The 17,539-nt window shown below is 38.4% G+C and overlaps 1 protein-coding gene across 1 annotated transcript in view; it reads left to right on the top strand.

Annotated features, from left to right (window-relative positions):
* Positions 1–17,539, top strand: part of PIKFYVE (phosphoinositide kinase, FYVE-type zinc finger containing) — a gene marked incomplete at its 5' end in the record, with an annotated part of 67,830 nt that overhangs the window by 15,652 nt on the left and 34,639 nt on the right. Inside the window, 8 exons of the mRNA XM_081095226.1 lie at positions 1,264–1,375; positions 2,164–2,311; positions 2,841–3,008; positions 10,911–10,970; positions 12,739–12,868; positions 13,393–13,573; positions 14,999–15,073; positions 16,906–17,013. Of these exons, the coding sequence (XP_080951352.1) occupies positions 1,264–1,375; positions 2,164–2,311; positions 2,841–3,008; positions 10,911–10,970; positions 12,739–12,868; positions 13,393–13,573; positions 14,999–15,073; positions 16,906–17,013 (982 nt within the window). The remainder of the gene's footprint in view (positions 1–1,263; positions 1,376–2,163; positions 2,312–2,840; positions 3,009–10,910; positions 10,971–12,738; positions 12,869–13,392; positions 13,574–14,998; positions 15,074–16,905; positions 17,014–17,539) is intronic.

Here is a 17,539-nt window from a genome sequence, read left to right on the forward strand (position 1 = left end):
CTGCGGGAGGTTGGGTGGGGCCGATGGGTGCCCCAATCGGGCTGGTTGGCTGCCACAGTGCACATCATAGTGACTGGTCATTCCGGTCATTCCGTTGTTCCGGTCAATTGGCTTTTATACATACAGATTTTCTTTAATGAGGACACGTGGTTGTAGATATAAGGGGAGCAATGCTCTTTTTGTGTAGGGTTTGTTTTCTGCATTTGGTATGTGGTATGCCAATGGTCAACCCTCCTCCCTTCTGGGTTTTCACTGGTAGAGGACAGATGCAAGGAACCAATTGGGGTCACAGGTCACCTAATTGATTAAAAGCAGAAGTGTGCATTAATCCCCCAAACACAGAGCTCTTTAGCTAAGCAGGATGGGAATGTAACCAAGACCACAGTGGCTTCTCTTGCTAATATTCCCTAATCTGGACATTGCAGCCTGTCCTGAGAATTGGGTCCATAGCTACCCCTGTAGTGCCCTAGAGAGATTTGTTAAAATCTCACAACACAAATCATTCGTAAAAAAGAGACAGACTGGTGGTCCTCTTGCCTTTCAGGGTAACATGTTCCCTGGCTTTTTCCTCACTTGGATTTGCCACTTTTCTTCTCATGGGAAGAAACAAGAATGTAGGCAGAGAGAGAAATAGCTTTACCCAGTAAAGCTCTGGGCTCCAGTTCTGTTTCTCTCTCTCTTTAGCTGTATGCTTTTAGTCAAGTTATTCAGTCTTGTTGAGACTGGACCTCTCAGTTCTAATATGAAAAAAATGTGCAGTTCTGTGAAGAAGCCATGAAGTTGAAATGAAATAATATGGCTAAAGTGCTTTATAAATTGTGAAATGCCATATAAATGCAATGTGTTAATAAGGTTCTGTGTAGGAACAAAGCACATATACATAATGTATTTATATTGTAATATTTGGTATTGTCTTCTCATCAAGACTATAAACTCCTTGAGGACAGGAGTCACTTTTCTCAACATTTTTTTTACTCTTCTTACAAGTAGAGGAGTATGCATGCATTGAGTACGTAAAAAAATGCTGGAATTAAATGAAGTTTTGTTAGGGCTGCCTTGCTGGTAGGTTCTCCTGTACTGTGGTACCTGGAAAAATCTTTTAATTTAGCTGTCAGTCTCCCTTGTTTTATCCCTTACCTACCCAAGGTCAATTTAAATTGCGACTCTGATGGGGATGGAAAATAATTCAGTTTACGTCTCAGTTTGTACCTGTAAAGTTATTCTGACTTTTAAAAGTTTTCATTGTTGTTGGTGCTGATGCAGGGCACAAGCTATAGCGATTGGCCAAGCCATGGTGGACGGACGCTGGCTGGACTGTGTCAGTCACCACGATCAGATCTTCAGGGACGAGTATGCGCTGTACAGACCACTGCAGGTAGTTTCCGGGTTAGCGCCAGTGGGAATAGTGCTGGCTTCTGGTGAGCTCTTCCTTCATCAGCAGGAATAAAAAGTAGTTGAATTACCCAAAGATACATTTCTCTAACCTGTTTTTTCCTTGCTGCTTTAGGAAGTGAAAATGTTATTTTTCCTTGATAGGTAGTGGTGATAACAAATAAATAAACTATTGGGATCAAATAGTATTCAGTTGCTGTGGCTTTTCTTAAGCTTGGTCTTATGATGTTATCATTGCTTGTCATTTATCTTCAGTGGTTTTCAGTTTTACTCTGCCTGTGTTTTTAGGGCTAAGAGGGAGTATATATAATAAAGTGATTAAAAAATGTAATGTTACCATTGCAGTAGGTATTGATGCATTAGCAGTATTAAATTGTACAGCAATGATAAAAGGATGAATATATATATATATTTTTTACTTAGGAAAATGAGAATTCTTTAAGAATAGAAATTTTAAAAAAGATATTTTCACCCTGGCTGGGTAGGTCAGTTGGTTAGAGCATCGTCTTTATATGCCAAGGTTGCGGGTTCGATTGCCGGTCAGGGCACATAGGAGAATCAACCAATGAATACATAAATTAAAAAATGTAAGAGAGGAATTGTCAGCATGATGTTGGTTTATAACTTAGTTGCTTTTAATTTGCTTATTTTTATATAAATTTATTTAGTGCTTAGTGAGTAGAAATATTGGGCTGGGATTCATTTGCAGTGTGACAGCCTCCATGTTGCTATTAAAGGTGCATTGCTCAGATCCTGTGTTGATCCTTGCAGAGCACGGAATTTTCTGAGACCCCTTCTCCGGACAGTGACTCAGTGAACTCAGTAGAAGGACACTCTGAGCCATCCTGGTTTAAGGACATAAAGTTTGATGACAGCGACACAGAACAGATAGCTGAAGAAGGTGACGATAATTTAACTAGTGAGTTTGACTTTCTAATATTTTAGTTTTTATGACTCATTACGGTGTATGTATGATAAAACGAATGTTTTGTTTACCTGAAACGATACTACTGTAAGATTTATGGCTCCAACTAAATGTAAACATTTGATAGCAGTCTTTGTCCTAGATACAGTATTTTCTAAAGAAACCTACTTGTTAGGCTACTGGCGTGCGTAGATTTTTGCCATAGTCTCTAGTTTGCAGCAGCTTAAAAATAACTCTGAGCTAATATCACAGCAGACAACTTTCTCACCTCTTCACTATGATATCAGACTTTCTGCAGAACCTCCAATATACTTCTTTTAAAAATTCATTTCACATTTAACTTGATCAAATTGTATTAAGTCTACACAGAAGTACATGAAAATACTGTATCCATTTTGGTATTGCACATTGGGCTTGTATATTAAAAAAACATCTTTCTCCTTTCCTCCAATACCCTGTGATGAAACCCATTTTTTGCTCCCCTCCTCTCCCTATATTTCTTTCCCCTCCCCAACACTAAAAGATTCTGCCAGTCCTAGCAAGCGCACCTCAGTCAGCAGTTTCCAGTCCACAGTGGACAGTGACTCAGCCGCTTCTATCAGCCTGAACGTGGAGCTGGACAACGTGAACTTCCATATCAAGAAGCCCTCCAAGTACCCACATGTGCCCCCTCACCCTGCTGACCAAAAAGGTAGGAGGTAGTCACCATCTGGAATCCAAACGCAGGCTGGAGAGCTGGGCCTAGGATCTCGTGCCAGCTGGTCCCTCTGGCTTCCTCTGTCCCATATGGCTGAGGGGATTTGGTGTGGGTTTTTTTCCACCCTCTCTTATTTTCCCCACCTCCTCCCCACATCTTTTTTGGTTGATTCCTTTGATTTCTTGTCTTCTCCCTCAGTACCACTCCCCTCCTTTTCTCCCCCAGTTGAAAGGAACTACATCTGACTGCTCTTCCCTTAATGTGCAACTTCCAAGGTGGTATTACTTTGCATTTATAACGTGGATGTTCTGCTCTATTCATTTCTCTTTCTTCATTTAACATTTTAAAGCCTATTCGCTTATGCTATTACCCAATAACTTATTTCCCTAAACCTTTTCAGATGCTTGAACTAGATTGTGGGAAAGTCATTCACATATTCCAAAACATCTTTCTACTATAATTTAAAATGCTTTTTATGTATATACTATATTTATTAAAAAGTTTTCTTCTCGGCAAAACGAATTCATTCTTCATTTTTAGTTATCTTATTTGAGACTTTAGTCTACTAACTCAAAAATAATATTGGCCATATTAAAAGAAATTTTGTGTAAAAAGGAAAATAAGGTAAATTATTTCTAAAATCTAACAGCAATTCATAAGAAATGAAATGCTTTGAAAAAATGGGTGAAGAGGTTTACACTTTTGGATGTATTTAAAAACCAATTTAAGATTTAGTCCTAAGGTGGCATTATATAAAAGTAAATACATTAGTAAATAAATGTGGGATTTCATTATGTTATAGTAACTGAAAAATCATTATAAAGATGAAGCAACACATTCCATGATTTTTCCTGGAGTGTGAATTTTTAATAGTTAGCTCTCTGAAATGAAATTGTCTCCTCAGATGAGAAGTGCCTGCCTAATTCTTTACTACTTCCTATTTTGATCAGGAAAGCGAAGCTTTTACACTTTAACAGCTATGCTAAAATAATTGGAAACATTCACTTTTCTACAACAAATTTCTTATAATTGTCAGTATTATCCATTATTAACAAGATATATCTTATTTAACAATAGAAATTTGACAGTAGACATTTAGAGAGGGTGTGGACAAAGAGGGGACTTGAGCGGCACTGACGATGAGTAAGATACTCATCTTTATGGGCGTCCTCAAAACGGAAATTGGAGAAATGGTGAACATTTGGGTGAGTATAATAGGGCAGTGAAGCAGACATGACATTATGTGAGAACTAACTGTGGACTGTGGTCCATGGAGGATATGGGATAATGCCTTTGTGATACAAATTACAGATGTGGGGCAGAGGTGGGATCTATCATGACTGCCAATGTCCGTTCTCTGGACGTGTGTTGGCAATTTCAGCTTGCTGAAAGTAGAGTGCGAAATCCATTTTGCGGATGATTTCACCTCTTGGAAAGTTAAGGTTTTGAAAATCATGAAGAAGGTGACCTGTCATCATGGAAGTCATCATTGCAAAAGGTGGATGCTGAGCAGGCAGACATTCACTTTAGGAAGCTTTAACTTCATGGTGTTGGGAGAGGACTGGAGCAGGAGGCCCTAACAATGACATTTTTATAGTCAAACCTCACTATTTTTTTATAGTCAAATCTCTAAGGAAAATTAAAGGAATCACCTGCAGTTAAAAACCATCACAACTCTTTTGGAACCTCTCTGATTTCAACCTTTTATTTAATTTTTAAATATATTTTTATTGATTTCAGAGAGGAAGGAAGAGGGAGAGAGATAGAAACATCAATGATGAGAGAGAGTCATTGATTGGCTGCCTCCTGCAGTCCCCACACTGGGGATCGAGCCCGCAACCTGGTCATGTGCCCTTGACCAGAATCGAACCCAGGACCCTTCAGTCTGCAGGCGGATGCTCTATCCACTGAATCAAACCAGGTAGGACTGATCTCAACCTTTTAAAAAGATTGTCTACAAAAGTTGTAAGAGGCGGCCTTCATAGAAGGATGAATCTGAAAGGAGAGTTAGCACTTTAAAAAATGCAGGCTGGCAAAAGTCCAGATTTACTGAAGGAGGGAGTAAATGTCAAGGATATCTTATAAAAGGTTTTAAAAATTGTGATTAAAAAAAAATTAGGCCGGTTATTTAGAGAAGTTGATATAATTAATATTAATTGAGGCTCCGTCCCTCCTCATCAAGATAATCTTACTGGCAAAGACCACACATGGTTAAGAAGAAAGTGAAGTTCAAGATTATGAAGAAATAGACAATGCCTGGTTATTTTAAATAAGTCTGTTGCCAGGTTCAGGTGCACTGTGTACCAGATTATTGAAAGAATTTGTACCTGTGGTCATGGGGCCATAGTTTATTTTTGAAGAATTGTGGATAATAGGAGGGAGTTTAGATGAGTGTATTGGTAGATGAATTAAAATTTTTTAAAAGATGGGTTTTTTGATGTGACATGGGAAATTGACCAAAGTGTAGAAAGATTTAATGAACAGAATGTACTGTAGGACAATCACCTCATTTTTCAAACATCTCCCGTCTTCAACAATTCCATTCTCGACCAAGTTGCTCATAGAAAAAATGTCTTGGTTGGTTAACCAAACTTCTCTTTTCTACCTGACAACCCTTTCATGCTGATACCTCAGCATGACAGAAAGTGTCTCTCAGACAATAAAGGAGAGAATGCTTTGTTGCTGGTGAAATCAGTGATTAGCACAATTTTAAAACAAAGAGACCATCAAGAGTGCTAATATTGCTCAGGGACTGAAAGAAGCAATGATTACAGACAATTGAAAAGGTAGAAAAACTGTTGTTGATTTGGATAAATGAAAGCAGTTAGCCAGTGACAGCATTTCGGAGGCAGAGATATATGAACAAGCAAAGATGCTGCATGCTGACCTGCCAGACACCCCGGGAAAGAGTGCTGAAAGTGAGTCCTTTAAGGCGAGTGGGGGTGGTTTGATAAATTTAAGAAAAGAAGTGTTTATTTATAGATTAAACAGTACATTAGACATGTGCTGTATACAAGAGAGGTTAAAACAATCATTTGGGGATCTGAAATGGTTTATTCAGTTTACATTATTTCTAATGGGGAAAAATGATTTGGTTTTCTAACAAATTGCTTCTCGAATAGCCTTCCTAATGAATTAAGTTTGAGAACTGAGATTCCACTGTATTTAGAAAAGGGATTGGTAGTGACTGAGTACCAGCTTTGGTTAACTAAAGTAAGTCATTCATTCTAGCCCTGGCTGGGTGGCTCAGTTGATTGGAGCATCATCCTGTACAACAAAAAGATTGTGGGTTTGATTCTGGGTCAGGACACATCACCAGGTTTTGGATTTGATTCCCTGTTGGGGTGCATGAAAGAGGCAATTGATTGATGTTTTTCTCTCACATCAATATTGCTCTCGCTCTTCTCCCCCCTTCCTCTCTCTCTCAAAATCAGGATCTAGGGTCTCGGTGAGCCTCTTTATATAAAAAACACATAAAGAACTCAGTGTGCTTGGCAAATGTCAGAACTGTTAATATAACACATGGGTTTGTAGTTTGTTTAATGGTTGTACCAAATATTGAAAGAGTAATTAATAATCTGATGTCAACAGAAAGGGGATGCTTCTAGGTTATGCTGTAGGGCTTTTCTATCCCTATTCAGTGTTCAGCAGCTTTTTTGGTCAGTATTTTGTTTTTCAGAGTTAAAAATCATTAAAATGGCTTAAAAAGTGTACTATTTAATACTCTGGAGGGAGCTATTAATAGTTCACTCAATGTTGCCTGAAGTACCCGAAGAGTAGCTGAAAGATGTGTTTATTTTGTATGTGGCTGGGGGGACACTGAATGTAGTAGTTAGGAGGGGGGAGCCTTTGCTGCTCTGCCTGGGAGGTCTAGGCGGTGTCTGAATGTTCCCCTTTCAGGGTTATTGAGAATCCATGGCTACATTGGGTGAGAGCTTAGGTGACTTCCAAGTTTGCTTTTAATTCTGACTTCGTGAAATGAAAAATCGAGATCTAGAATTTTAAAAGAATTATAGGGGGTGTAAGGTATAGGGGGTGTAAGGAATCCTTTAGCCTACTCAGTAAGAATAGAATAAAGGAGGTCCCAGCATCAGAAAGAAGGTAAATTATTAGATTGATCTCTTGGGTCATTTGCAATCTTGAGAGTCTGTAATGTAAGGACTTTATAAATCCCATAATAAATGTTCCTGGCTTTCACAGTTCTCTCATTAGATTTTAGTATACTAACAGGAATTATTCCTTTACTATTTTTCTTGTGAAGTTGAAATTCAGTAATGGGCATTTTTCTGTGTTGTAGTTAAGATAAACTGATTACGAAAGTTAAGCTCATCAGAGCGACCTAGTAGTGATGGTCTTCTGCCTGTTTTTCATTCCTGTTAAAATGCAAATGGAATGGGTGGTTTTAATTTCATTGAAGTTAAGGGTAATACTTATTAAATCTTTTCTTCAGGATTAAACCTTATCTTCTAAGGCTGAGGAACTTTTGGATTTATAAAATTGGTTGAAATAGCTGCACTTTGAAAGTCTGTTTTTAATCTTATATAAGCAAGCCCCTCATTTTCAGAAACTTGTAAAATTTGAAACAGTGTGATCTGGCTTAGTTAATTTTTCACTGTTGGTCTTGGGGAGTTCTATAGTTAAAATGTATTTTATTTTGTGTTGCAAACAGGTTTCTGAAGCATTCTTGGAAAGTTAATGAGTAGAACCCGGAGAAGAGAGTAAAAAAAGCATGGCTTCCATAGATGTAACTTCCCAGGAAAACATGGGGTACAGGAGCAAGTTAAATAGCACCGTGAGGAGGCAGTTGATCAAATCCAGAATGTGAGACCTTCCATAGGATATTTGGCCTGGGTACTTTCAAAATTTAGTATCATGAAAAAGAAAAAAGGCAGGGAGTCTGCTTTAGATTAAAAGACAATGACAATGCAATATATGAGCCTTACTGGATTCAGGTTTGAGGGGGGGAATTATTACAGCATTTTAGGGACAGTTAGAAAAATGGGAATATGGACTAATTCAATGATATTAATGTTGTAGCACCTGGTGTCTGACCACTGGGGTCAGACCAAACCTGGCTTCAGCAACCTTGGTCCTTGGGTTCTCGCTAGGAAAGAATTCAGAGCATGACCCAAACTGTAAGAGAACATGTATTTGGTAAATTACAGAGGTAGAAGAAGTAATTCCTAGAAGAGATGGGCTTGGGAATAAGTTATGAAGGTAAAGGAAGGGCCCTTGGAGCTTGGGAGTGAGGGAGCTGATGGTAATGCTTGGTGGGGGTGGGGGTGGGGGTGGGGGAGGAGTAGAGAGGGGGAAGGGGCAGGGAAAGGCATGGGAGTGCTCCTGGGAGGGAGAGCCCTGGGCTCTCCTAAGAGTTTTGAGGGTGGAGATTTTTTTTGGGGGGGGGGGAGCGGGGGCGGGTAGGGAAAGATCTTAATAGAATATTCAGTAGCCTTCCCGGTGTGTCCATTCAGGGTTGTGGTCGTCCTTGATGGATTTGCTGGCACCCGGGCAGAGGTCAGTATTCAATGCAGCTGGCCCTGATATCAGCTGTGGCTGGTTTTGTTGCTTATCTGGGCCTGAAATACAACTGAGGCCTAGATGTTATCTCCAGGGAGGAAAGGCCGGGGAGGGGGGTGGGGGGGTGGGTCCAAACTGATATGATAGGGGAGAAAAAGTTACCCTGGGTCAAGGTCCCACCTACAATTGACAGTTAGTTCATCCACCCTAGTGACCTGTACCTGGCCCATTGACCTTGCTCCGCTTATGTCTAACTGCCTATAGCAGCAGTTCTCAACCTGTGGGTCGCGACCCCTTTGGGGGTCGAACGACCCTTTCACAGGGGTCGCCTAAGACCGTCAGAAAACACGTATATAATTACATATTGTTTTTGTGATTAATCACTATGCTTTAATTATGTTCAATTTGTAACAATGAAAATACATCCTGCATATCAGATATTTACATTACGATTCATAACAGTAGCAACATTACAGTTATGAAGTAGCAACGAAAATAATTTTATGGTTGGGGGTCACCACAACATGAGGAACTGTATTAAAGGGTCGCAGCATTAGGAAGGTTGAGAACCACTGGCCTATAGCTTCAAGACATTGAAAATAATCTTAAATGTGTAAACGGTATTGTGGTTATAGAGAAGAATGAGTGCCCTTATTTTTTAAGAGATGCATGATGGAATATTAGTGGTAAAATGTATGATGTGAAATATAACTTCAAATGGTGGTAGTGGTGGGGAGACTATACATAATATGTAGAGAGAAATCAGATTTTGGCAAGTTAACAATCACTGAATCCAGGTGGAGGGAATACAGGATTTTCTGAATGTTTGAATTTTTTCATAATAAAATGGGGAAACTTAATCACTTCTGGAATTTTCATATATATATCTATATCTACCTATCTATCTATCTATCTATCTATCTATCTAATATATATATATCTCTATCTATCTATCTATCTATATTTAGATAGATAGATAGATAGATAGAGATATATAAGCTTTAGTATACAGAGTAAAGCTTTTAAAGCCAATCAGTACGTTACTTGAATGAACAGGGGTTGGCATTATTCATTTCTGTGAGTGAGGTGTAGGAATAAAGTGTAACATCCGTTTTTACTTGTCTACGTACTTCATTTTATTGTACTTGGTATAGCACACTTGAATTTTCTAAATAAAATAATTCCTTAAAAGGCTTTTAAATAGAATTTAAAATGTTTTCTCTGCTTTTTTGTTTGAAGGATGAGCATATTGGCTTATAAACATTGACTTTTGAAGTCCATTTGTTTATAAATGAAATCTACTTGGAAATAATTTTTTGGACAACCTATACCTTAAAGCATCGATATTCAGCTGGTGTGCTGCAAGAATTTTTAAAACATGCAATACCTGACTGCTTCATCAGGGCACTGACCTCCTTTCCCTTAGATTATCAAATAAAACAATGACAACAGCCAGCACAATAGCCATTTGGTGTGAATGAATCAAAATTATACCCTTTTTTGGTCAGATCAGCAAAAAATATCATATATTTTCTGGTGTGCTGCAGAATTTTAGTAATTAGTTTGTGTGCCATGAGATGAAAAAGGTTGAAAATCGCTGCCTTTAAATGACTTAAAATGCATTGTGGTTTAATTTGCATGGTAGGAAGAACCCCACTTGAACTACGCTTGGCCACAGACCTAGAGAAAAGTTCATGGGGAAGTAAACACTAAGTTTCACTTGTAAGAAAAGGATTTAATATTCTAAAAATTCTAAAAGCACATTCATAGTGTGTTCAGCAGTTATTGCAAACAACCATTTGATAGTGTGTGATTAGCATTTTTGTAAAACCAAACTTCTAATTAAAAAACTAAAAAAAATCCTGAAGAGTTATATCTTTATTTCCTGCCAATATTACTTTTGTATTAATTTATTTTAATAGCTTATATTGTGAAATACAAAAATACCATGTATTATCTTATCAAGTAACTTCTCTATCTGTGAACTACTGTGTGTGTAGTAGACATTAATTGTTAAATAATGCGATTCTACATGAGAAAAATTATGTAACTTTTAGGCTTGTCGTGCAAATTACTGAAGATTTTAATTTCCATAAATGGGTTCAGTTTTGATAAGGGAAAAAAACCTGTTACAGATTATATCTAACATTACTGTTTCAGGGCTCTGGTGAGTGTTAATTCAAGTCTATTACGTTTAGTATGAAGTGGGTGAAACAAGTTAAAAGACACATTGTAGCCTAAAGCTTTCTTGAATTGGCTGGGCGGTGATGGGTTTAAGTATGAGTAATACTTGGTGTGGGTGTGTTCTCTATATAATTGTGCTGGCGCGTCCTAAGTCCCTCCTTTCCTTCCTCCTCTCTCCTCTCTCCTGGTATGCAGAGTGTCTGATTTCTGACGGTGGAGGACAACAGCTCTCAATAAGTGACGCCTTCATCAAAGGTAATTTTATCCAAAGCTGCACTTGCAGTGTTGTTTGTTTTGTTCACGAGGTTATACTTAGGTCTAGCACATTGATTGGCTCAAAGTAGGTACTGAAAATACGGTTATTTTAGTGTCATTGGAACAGTTTTTAGTATGTGTAGTAACTGAGAATGTTGAGACTCAAAAATATATTTTTGGACTTGGTTTGAGAAAAGGTCTTTGATCTGAAAAGTAACTCCTTAAAAGGCTTTTAAATAGAATTTGGATTATATTCTTTTATAGGCATAAGTAATTAATGCTCTCTTATAGCATGAACATAATATTAAGTTTTGATCTATATATTGTCAAACTTGTCAAAAAGCCCACAGGCAGACCTCATCCAGTTGAGGATGCTGCTTGCCCTGTGAAGTTGGGAAAGGAAGTAGGCAGAAGAGGGGAATAAGAACTAACTCTGCTGATCAATTTTTGGGAGACAAAAGAAAAGTATAGAAGAATGCAAGCCTTTTCCTACTCCTTTCCTCCTTAGCTTACTGTGGAGTAAAGACATCCTTACTTAATTTTCTGTAACATTTCACAGTTTAGGCCTCAGGTAATGGGAAGGTTTCAAATCTAAGAAAAACTAGGACAAGCTGATACAAGGGAGGCCCCTTGCAGCTGATCTTATAACTTAGAAGTGTTTCTAAAATTCACCTCCAAGCGTCTGGTTCAACTAGAAGTTTATTGACCTGCCGTTTACATAACTGAAACGTGCAGTTCTTGTACCTTACATGTGATGGATGCATGCTTTACTATGTAGTCTGTGGACTGTTTGGTTAGAAGTTTTTTTTGTTTGTTTGGTTTGCTTTGAGAGGGAAAGGATTAGAGAATTTTTGTAAGCATTTCCCACCTCTTCTTATTTATTTAATCACATTTCAACATTTACTTAGCATATTTTTTGTAAAACATTTTATATTATCTATTATTTTTTTCATCTGGATCCATTTCTATTCTTTTTAAAAATGTAAGGATTGTACAGCATTTTAAATAAATTGTTAGTTATTCTGTTCTAATATGTCTTTATAGCTAATTTTGGGGTCTGACTTGTAAAGGTTTTGCTAATGAGAAAGCCTTCGTCCCCACATTGAAAAAGAAGCACTCCCTGGGATGGTCCAAGTAGACTTTCTGCCTTGTCCCGTGCTGGGTCAGCCCCCACACTCACATGCTGTTCTGTCACCGTTCAGATTTCTGCTTATGGTAGCTTTCAGTTTGTATTTTCTAGGGAAGAACACCCCCCTCCCTTTTTAATGGCCCAAAACAAAAGTACTATAAAAGTCTCATCTGCTTTTCAGAAGCTGTATTTATAATTATTGGCTTGAGAGTCCTACTTGCTTATGTAAATTTCCTTTTCATAGTTCTTTTTCTGATTTTAGCTGTTGCAAATATTGATGATCTAACAGACTTAATTATTTTACTTATGTATTTGTATATGTCTGCCTTTTTACACCAACAGTTTGAATTGCCTAACTTAAAAATATTTTAAAAATAAATTATGTGTAGAATCTCAGAGGGAAGGCAAGGAAGGGTAGATGGGTGGGAAGAGATCAGCTAGAGAACTTGTATGCATATATGCATAACCCATGGTCACAGACAATAGGGTGGTGAAGGCCTGGGGCAGTGGGTGGAGGAGGGCTAGAAAAAGATTTAGAAAAAATAAGAAAATTATGGCAGCCTCTAAATCACAGGTTGATGATATAACACATGATAATAAGTATAATTTCTTACTGTACACTTTACTTACTTTACTTAGAGTCCTTATTTAATCGCCGAGTGGAGGAAAAATCCAAAGAGCTGCCTTTCACGCCTTTGGGCTGGCACCATAACAACCTGGAGCTACTGAGGGAGGAGAATGGAGAGAAACAAGCCATGGAGAGGTTGCTGTAAGCAGTGAGCTTTTTTTATTTTAATTTTCCACTTTGATAATCTTCAGTGACTTGATAGGCATATGTGTAGTTCTTTTTCTTTATAAAAACAAAACCGAAATATTTTTATAAAACAAGAATCCTAAACTGTGCTTGTCTGTCCCTTCTGTAATCTATGTGTTAAATTTTTTATCAGATTAAAGAGGTTATCTTAATTGAAGATATTCACAATTTTATTTATGTGTAGATCATTAAGGTGCAGATATAATGAAAGAATAAAATTGACCAGGCAGACCTTATTTGTGAGCCTTCCTTTATATGCTTACTAGAGGCCCGATCCACGAAATTTGTGTAAGAGTAGGCCTTCCTTCCTTTGGCTGCCTGCACCAGCTTCCCTCGCAGCCCCAGCTTCGCCCAGTCTAATTAGCATATTACGCTTTTATTATTATAGAATTTCTCTGTAGACTGCCTATTGCATCTTCAGAATTATTGCCTCCGGCAGTATTAACCATGCAAACTTCTTTTTTGTAACATTTTTGTAGTTCAGCTAATCATAACCACATGATGGCACTACTCCAACAGCTGCTCCATAGTGAGTCATTGTCACCATCTTGGAGGGACATCATTGTATCGCTGGTCTGCCAGGTTGTTCAGACAGTCAGACCTGATGTGAAGAACCGTGATGATGACATGGATATCCGTCAGTTTGTCCATATCAAAAAAGTGAGCTCTGCTAATGCTTCTCTGATGCTAGGGACTGATGAGATGGCCTGATGATGGTTTGTCTCTTAATGGTGATCTGAAGGGGTCATTGACGGAGAAGTCCACTTGATGACTTCAGGGAGCTGGTTGTGTTCTGATTAAAGAATAATGCATAGACCTCCATCTTGCCTACAGAAGGGAAATCACATCCATGTTTGACTTTATTGCATCACTCGGCATGCAGTATAATACCATAAGTATGCTAGTACATGCCTCCGTAACAATTTGTGGCATGAATCACATAGAATATTTTTTCTGAGTTGGTTATAAAGCACATTTGGAAACCAAATTAGCCAGATGACTTTTTATTATGCAGTTGGGCTGATATAATGTAAGGTTTAATTACATAATACTTCACACATAGCTGTGACAAGTTACATATGCGCTTCCAAGATTTATCAGCTAAGCTGAAATGGAGATCTTCTGAGAAGGTGATCAAAGTGGGTTGTAAGCAAGAACATCTTCCAAAGCTGGCCCTTCGCTGGATAACATTTTTGTAGTTTTTGAGAGTCTGTATGTCCCAAGGCTTCTTTCTTAAATACTCAAATGCCACCAAGTACCTTTGAGAGGACAGATATGCTCTAGGAATATTTTACAACAAAGCAGAATGAGTAATACAAAACAAAACAGTCCATCTGAATCCCCCTGAAAAGCATCATGAGTAGTTGGTGAGCATTCCCTACTTTAATCCTCCTGTGTTTACAGAAGCTTTTGATTTTTGGTATCTAGTTGCTAGCAAACAGATAATAAAATGCACTCACCAAACCTAAATCAAATAAATAAGTTAATTCATTAATTAAAGGGTCATTACCATGAGGGTGCTAGACAAGGAGGGGAGGTTTTTCTGTCTGCGTATTTGTTAGCAATGCACTTTCAGGGCATGGAGGCCACTCAGGAAGTGAGAGGTGAATGGGCTGGTGAGTTGGGTGTGGGATGAGTTGGGAACCAAACAGATATAGTTTCTTCCTTTCTTGTTTCCTCTTCTGTGGTGTGTCATCTATGAGAAGGCTTCTTCTCAGATTACTGTCACTGTTCTGAGGAAAAGAGTGGGTAATTGCTTTATTTAGATGGCAATGGAGTTCTTTATGTATTTATTACCAGTGGTATTTAACTTAATAGTGGTTTTAATTGCCGGGTTGCACCAATTTGTTCACTCAAGTGGGTATTTTAAAGTACCAGATAATTCTTCGGAGAGTGGGAGGTATGAAAGTAGACAGTTGTGTTAGATACCATTAATTTTTGGTTGAAAGGAAGAACTATATCCTGAAACTTTCTGTGATTTTATTATGTAATAGATAAAATAAAAAATGGAAATAAAAAACAGCATCTATCTGACTGGAGTCTAAGGATGTATAATTGAATTTTATTGTTTTCTTGTTTCATCAGATCCCAGGTGGAAAGAAGTTTGATTCTGTGGTTGTTAATGGATTTGTTTGTACCAAGAATATTGCACATAAAAAGGTAATACTCTTTTCAACCGTGGAGTTCAGCCTGCTATGACTTGTGCCAAGCTAATAAGTTGCAGTACCTCCTCATGGACGAAAAGGAGAATGGGCATTGAGGAGCAACTTGGCAGTGTCTGCCAGGGGGCACAATTTTGGAGTTTCAGGGCAGGTCCTCCAGAAATGATGATGATTGGGATTTGGAAATGGAGTTCATCAGAAGAAAGAGGAGGGAGGTTTAGGCTTGTAGACCAGCACAATGATAGGATCCTGGTGTCATTTCTCCCCTGACCCTGCCTCAGTCTCTATTGGACTGGAGTCTCCAGAGGACTAGGGCTGAGCTGCAGAGCTGTCACTGGTATTTTGTTACCTTTCTCACCTATCTCACCTTCAGGCCCGAGGCCACTATCTGAGGAGTGGGGTGAAATAACTTGGTGTATTAAGGAAATGCAGAGATCCCTCGGTGCAAGATGGGAACGGGAGGGGCTGGAGGAAGCAGGCCAAGGGCTTTGTAGCCCATGAAGTGGCTTACACTTTATTCTGAAGGTCACTGATTCTCAAAGTGTAGTGTACATCAGGATCATGGGTGGACCTTGTTAAAAATGTAGATTCCTAAGCCCCTCTCCTAAAGATTCTCACTCAGTAGGTTTAGGGGAAGTGGGAGTGTGGGAAATAGGGGAAGGGCGGGCTGCTGTTAAAGTAGGAATTGGTGGGGGGGTTCCCATGTCATTGGTTGATCCTTACATTTTGAGAATCCAGTGATCAACAGTAGAGTCCTCAAACCTTGCTGTGCTTCAGAATCACTAAGGAAACTTTCTGAAAATCTTTATATCCTCACCCCACCTCTGGGAATACTGATTTGGTTACAGTGAGAACTCAGGCAGATAACTAGCTTGAGGGTCTAGATGAGCTATAGCCCTGTCCTCACTTTTCTAAGCAGAGACTAATACTTTATTTTTTGTAAGGCATTAACCCTCCTGAAAATTGTTAGTCACAGTAGATAAATAAAAGTATGCCTGGATTTGATATTTCATAGCAGTGATCCAAAGTCAGTATTTCTACATAGTCTTTCTAAAATAGTACATTACCCATTAAAGTAGTCCTTTAAACCAAATTAAATGATCTCTGTTGAACAAAGAGATAAGTTTGTTGCGTTCTTCCCCAGAACTGAAAATTATATGAGGGTGTTGTAGAAGCATGCCTGAATGACTGTCTTGCCCCACTGCCCATATTTAGCTAGTCTTTCCTCGGTAGTTTCTGAAAGAGCCCTGACTGTAGTTCCCTTGCTGGCGAGTCACTGCTTTCAGGACCTTTTGTCAGTTGGGAGCCTATACGCTTGGTCAGCCTGAAACTCCACTCCATTGGAGCATTCAGGCTTTCTGCCCGTCTTCAGTTGCATGGTTAGGGTATATTGGTTGACTCTCTGCTTCTGGGGATGCTTTAAGGTGTTTTTTTAAACTTCTTGTTACTCAATTGGCTTGCCAATATATGATGCTTTGAAATTTATTCTTTTAGAAATATATTCAGGAGGCATTTTAACTCATTTCTCCCTCCTCTAAGCCCCAGACTTGGTACCTCTTATTGCAGTGTTAGAAATAAGATAATAGTTAAGATTACAGTGGACTGGATTAAAATAGCACTAGTGAAACAGAGCCTAATTTTGTATTGCTTTGAGCTAACTTACTTGCTTTGAAAAAATATGAGTACCACAGAAGAACTAAATGAGAGTATTTTAATACAGATATAAGAGGAATTAAGAACAGAATGAATTTAAAGTTGTGATTAAAGAAAGTCTATAAAGTACAAACTTTAAAGCTTTAACAGACTGGTGTGTTTTTGGTTTTTTTGTAGATGAATTCTTGTATTAAAAATCCCAAAATTCTTCTATTGAAGTGTTCCATTGAGTATCTCTACAGAGAAGAAACTAAGTTTACCTGCATTGACCCTATTGTGCTGCAGGTAAGAACACCTAACTGAAACAAGAACCTAGAAGGATACTTGTGCACTGTGACACTTGCAAACTCTTACAACTCATTCCAGCTGATGAAATTTGACAGGCAAAGAAACTTGATGGCTCTTGTTTTATTTTAAACATTTATTAGAAAAGACGTTTTCTTGTATTACACTTTAGAGGGTTACCAAAACCTGTCTCCTTAAAGAGTTCAAAGTGTTAAAGGAAACACATGACTTTCAGGGAATATAGGGGGGAAAAGAGTGAAAATCCAGTTCCTGGTTTTCCTTCTCACTTGGGTCATTGATTTACTTGAAGGATTTCCCTATCGTACCAGGTTTCCAATGGTACTACCTGGTTTTAATACAGCCTTTCTATTCATACACCTGTTCTTAGAACATCAGTTAGTTTTATGTGCAATTAGTAAATGGGCATAATGTCAGATGGAAGTTGTGTTGATTTCCATGTGGTTTTTCATAAGTAAGGGGGCCCAGAACGCTGTAGCTGGATTATAACCCTCAGCTCTGTGGCTGC

Source organism: Myotis nattereri (genome assembly GCF_964212035.1).
Source record: "Myotis nattereri genome assembly, chromosome: 7".
Taxonomy (NCBI): Eukaryota; Metazoa; Chordata; class Mammalia; order Chiroptera; family Vespertilionidae; genus Myotis; species Myotis nattereri.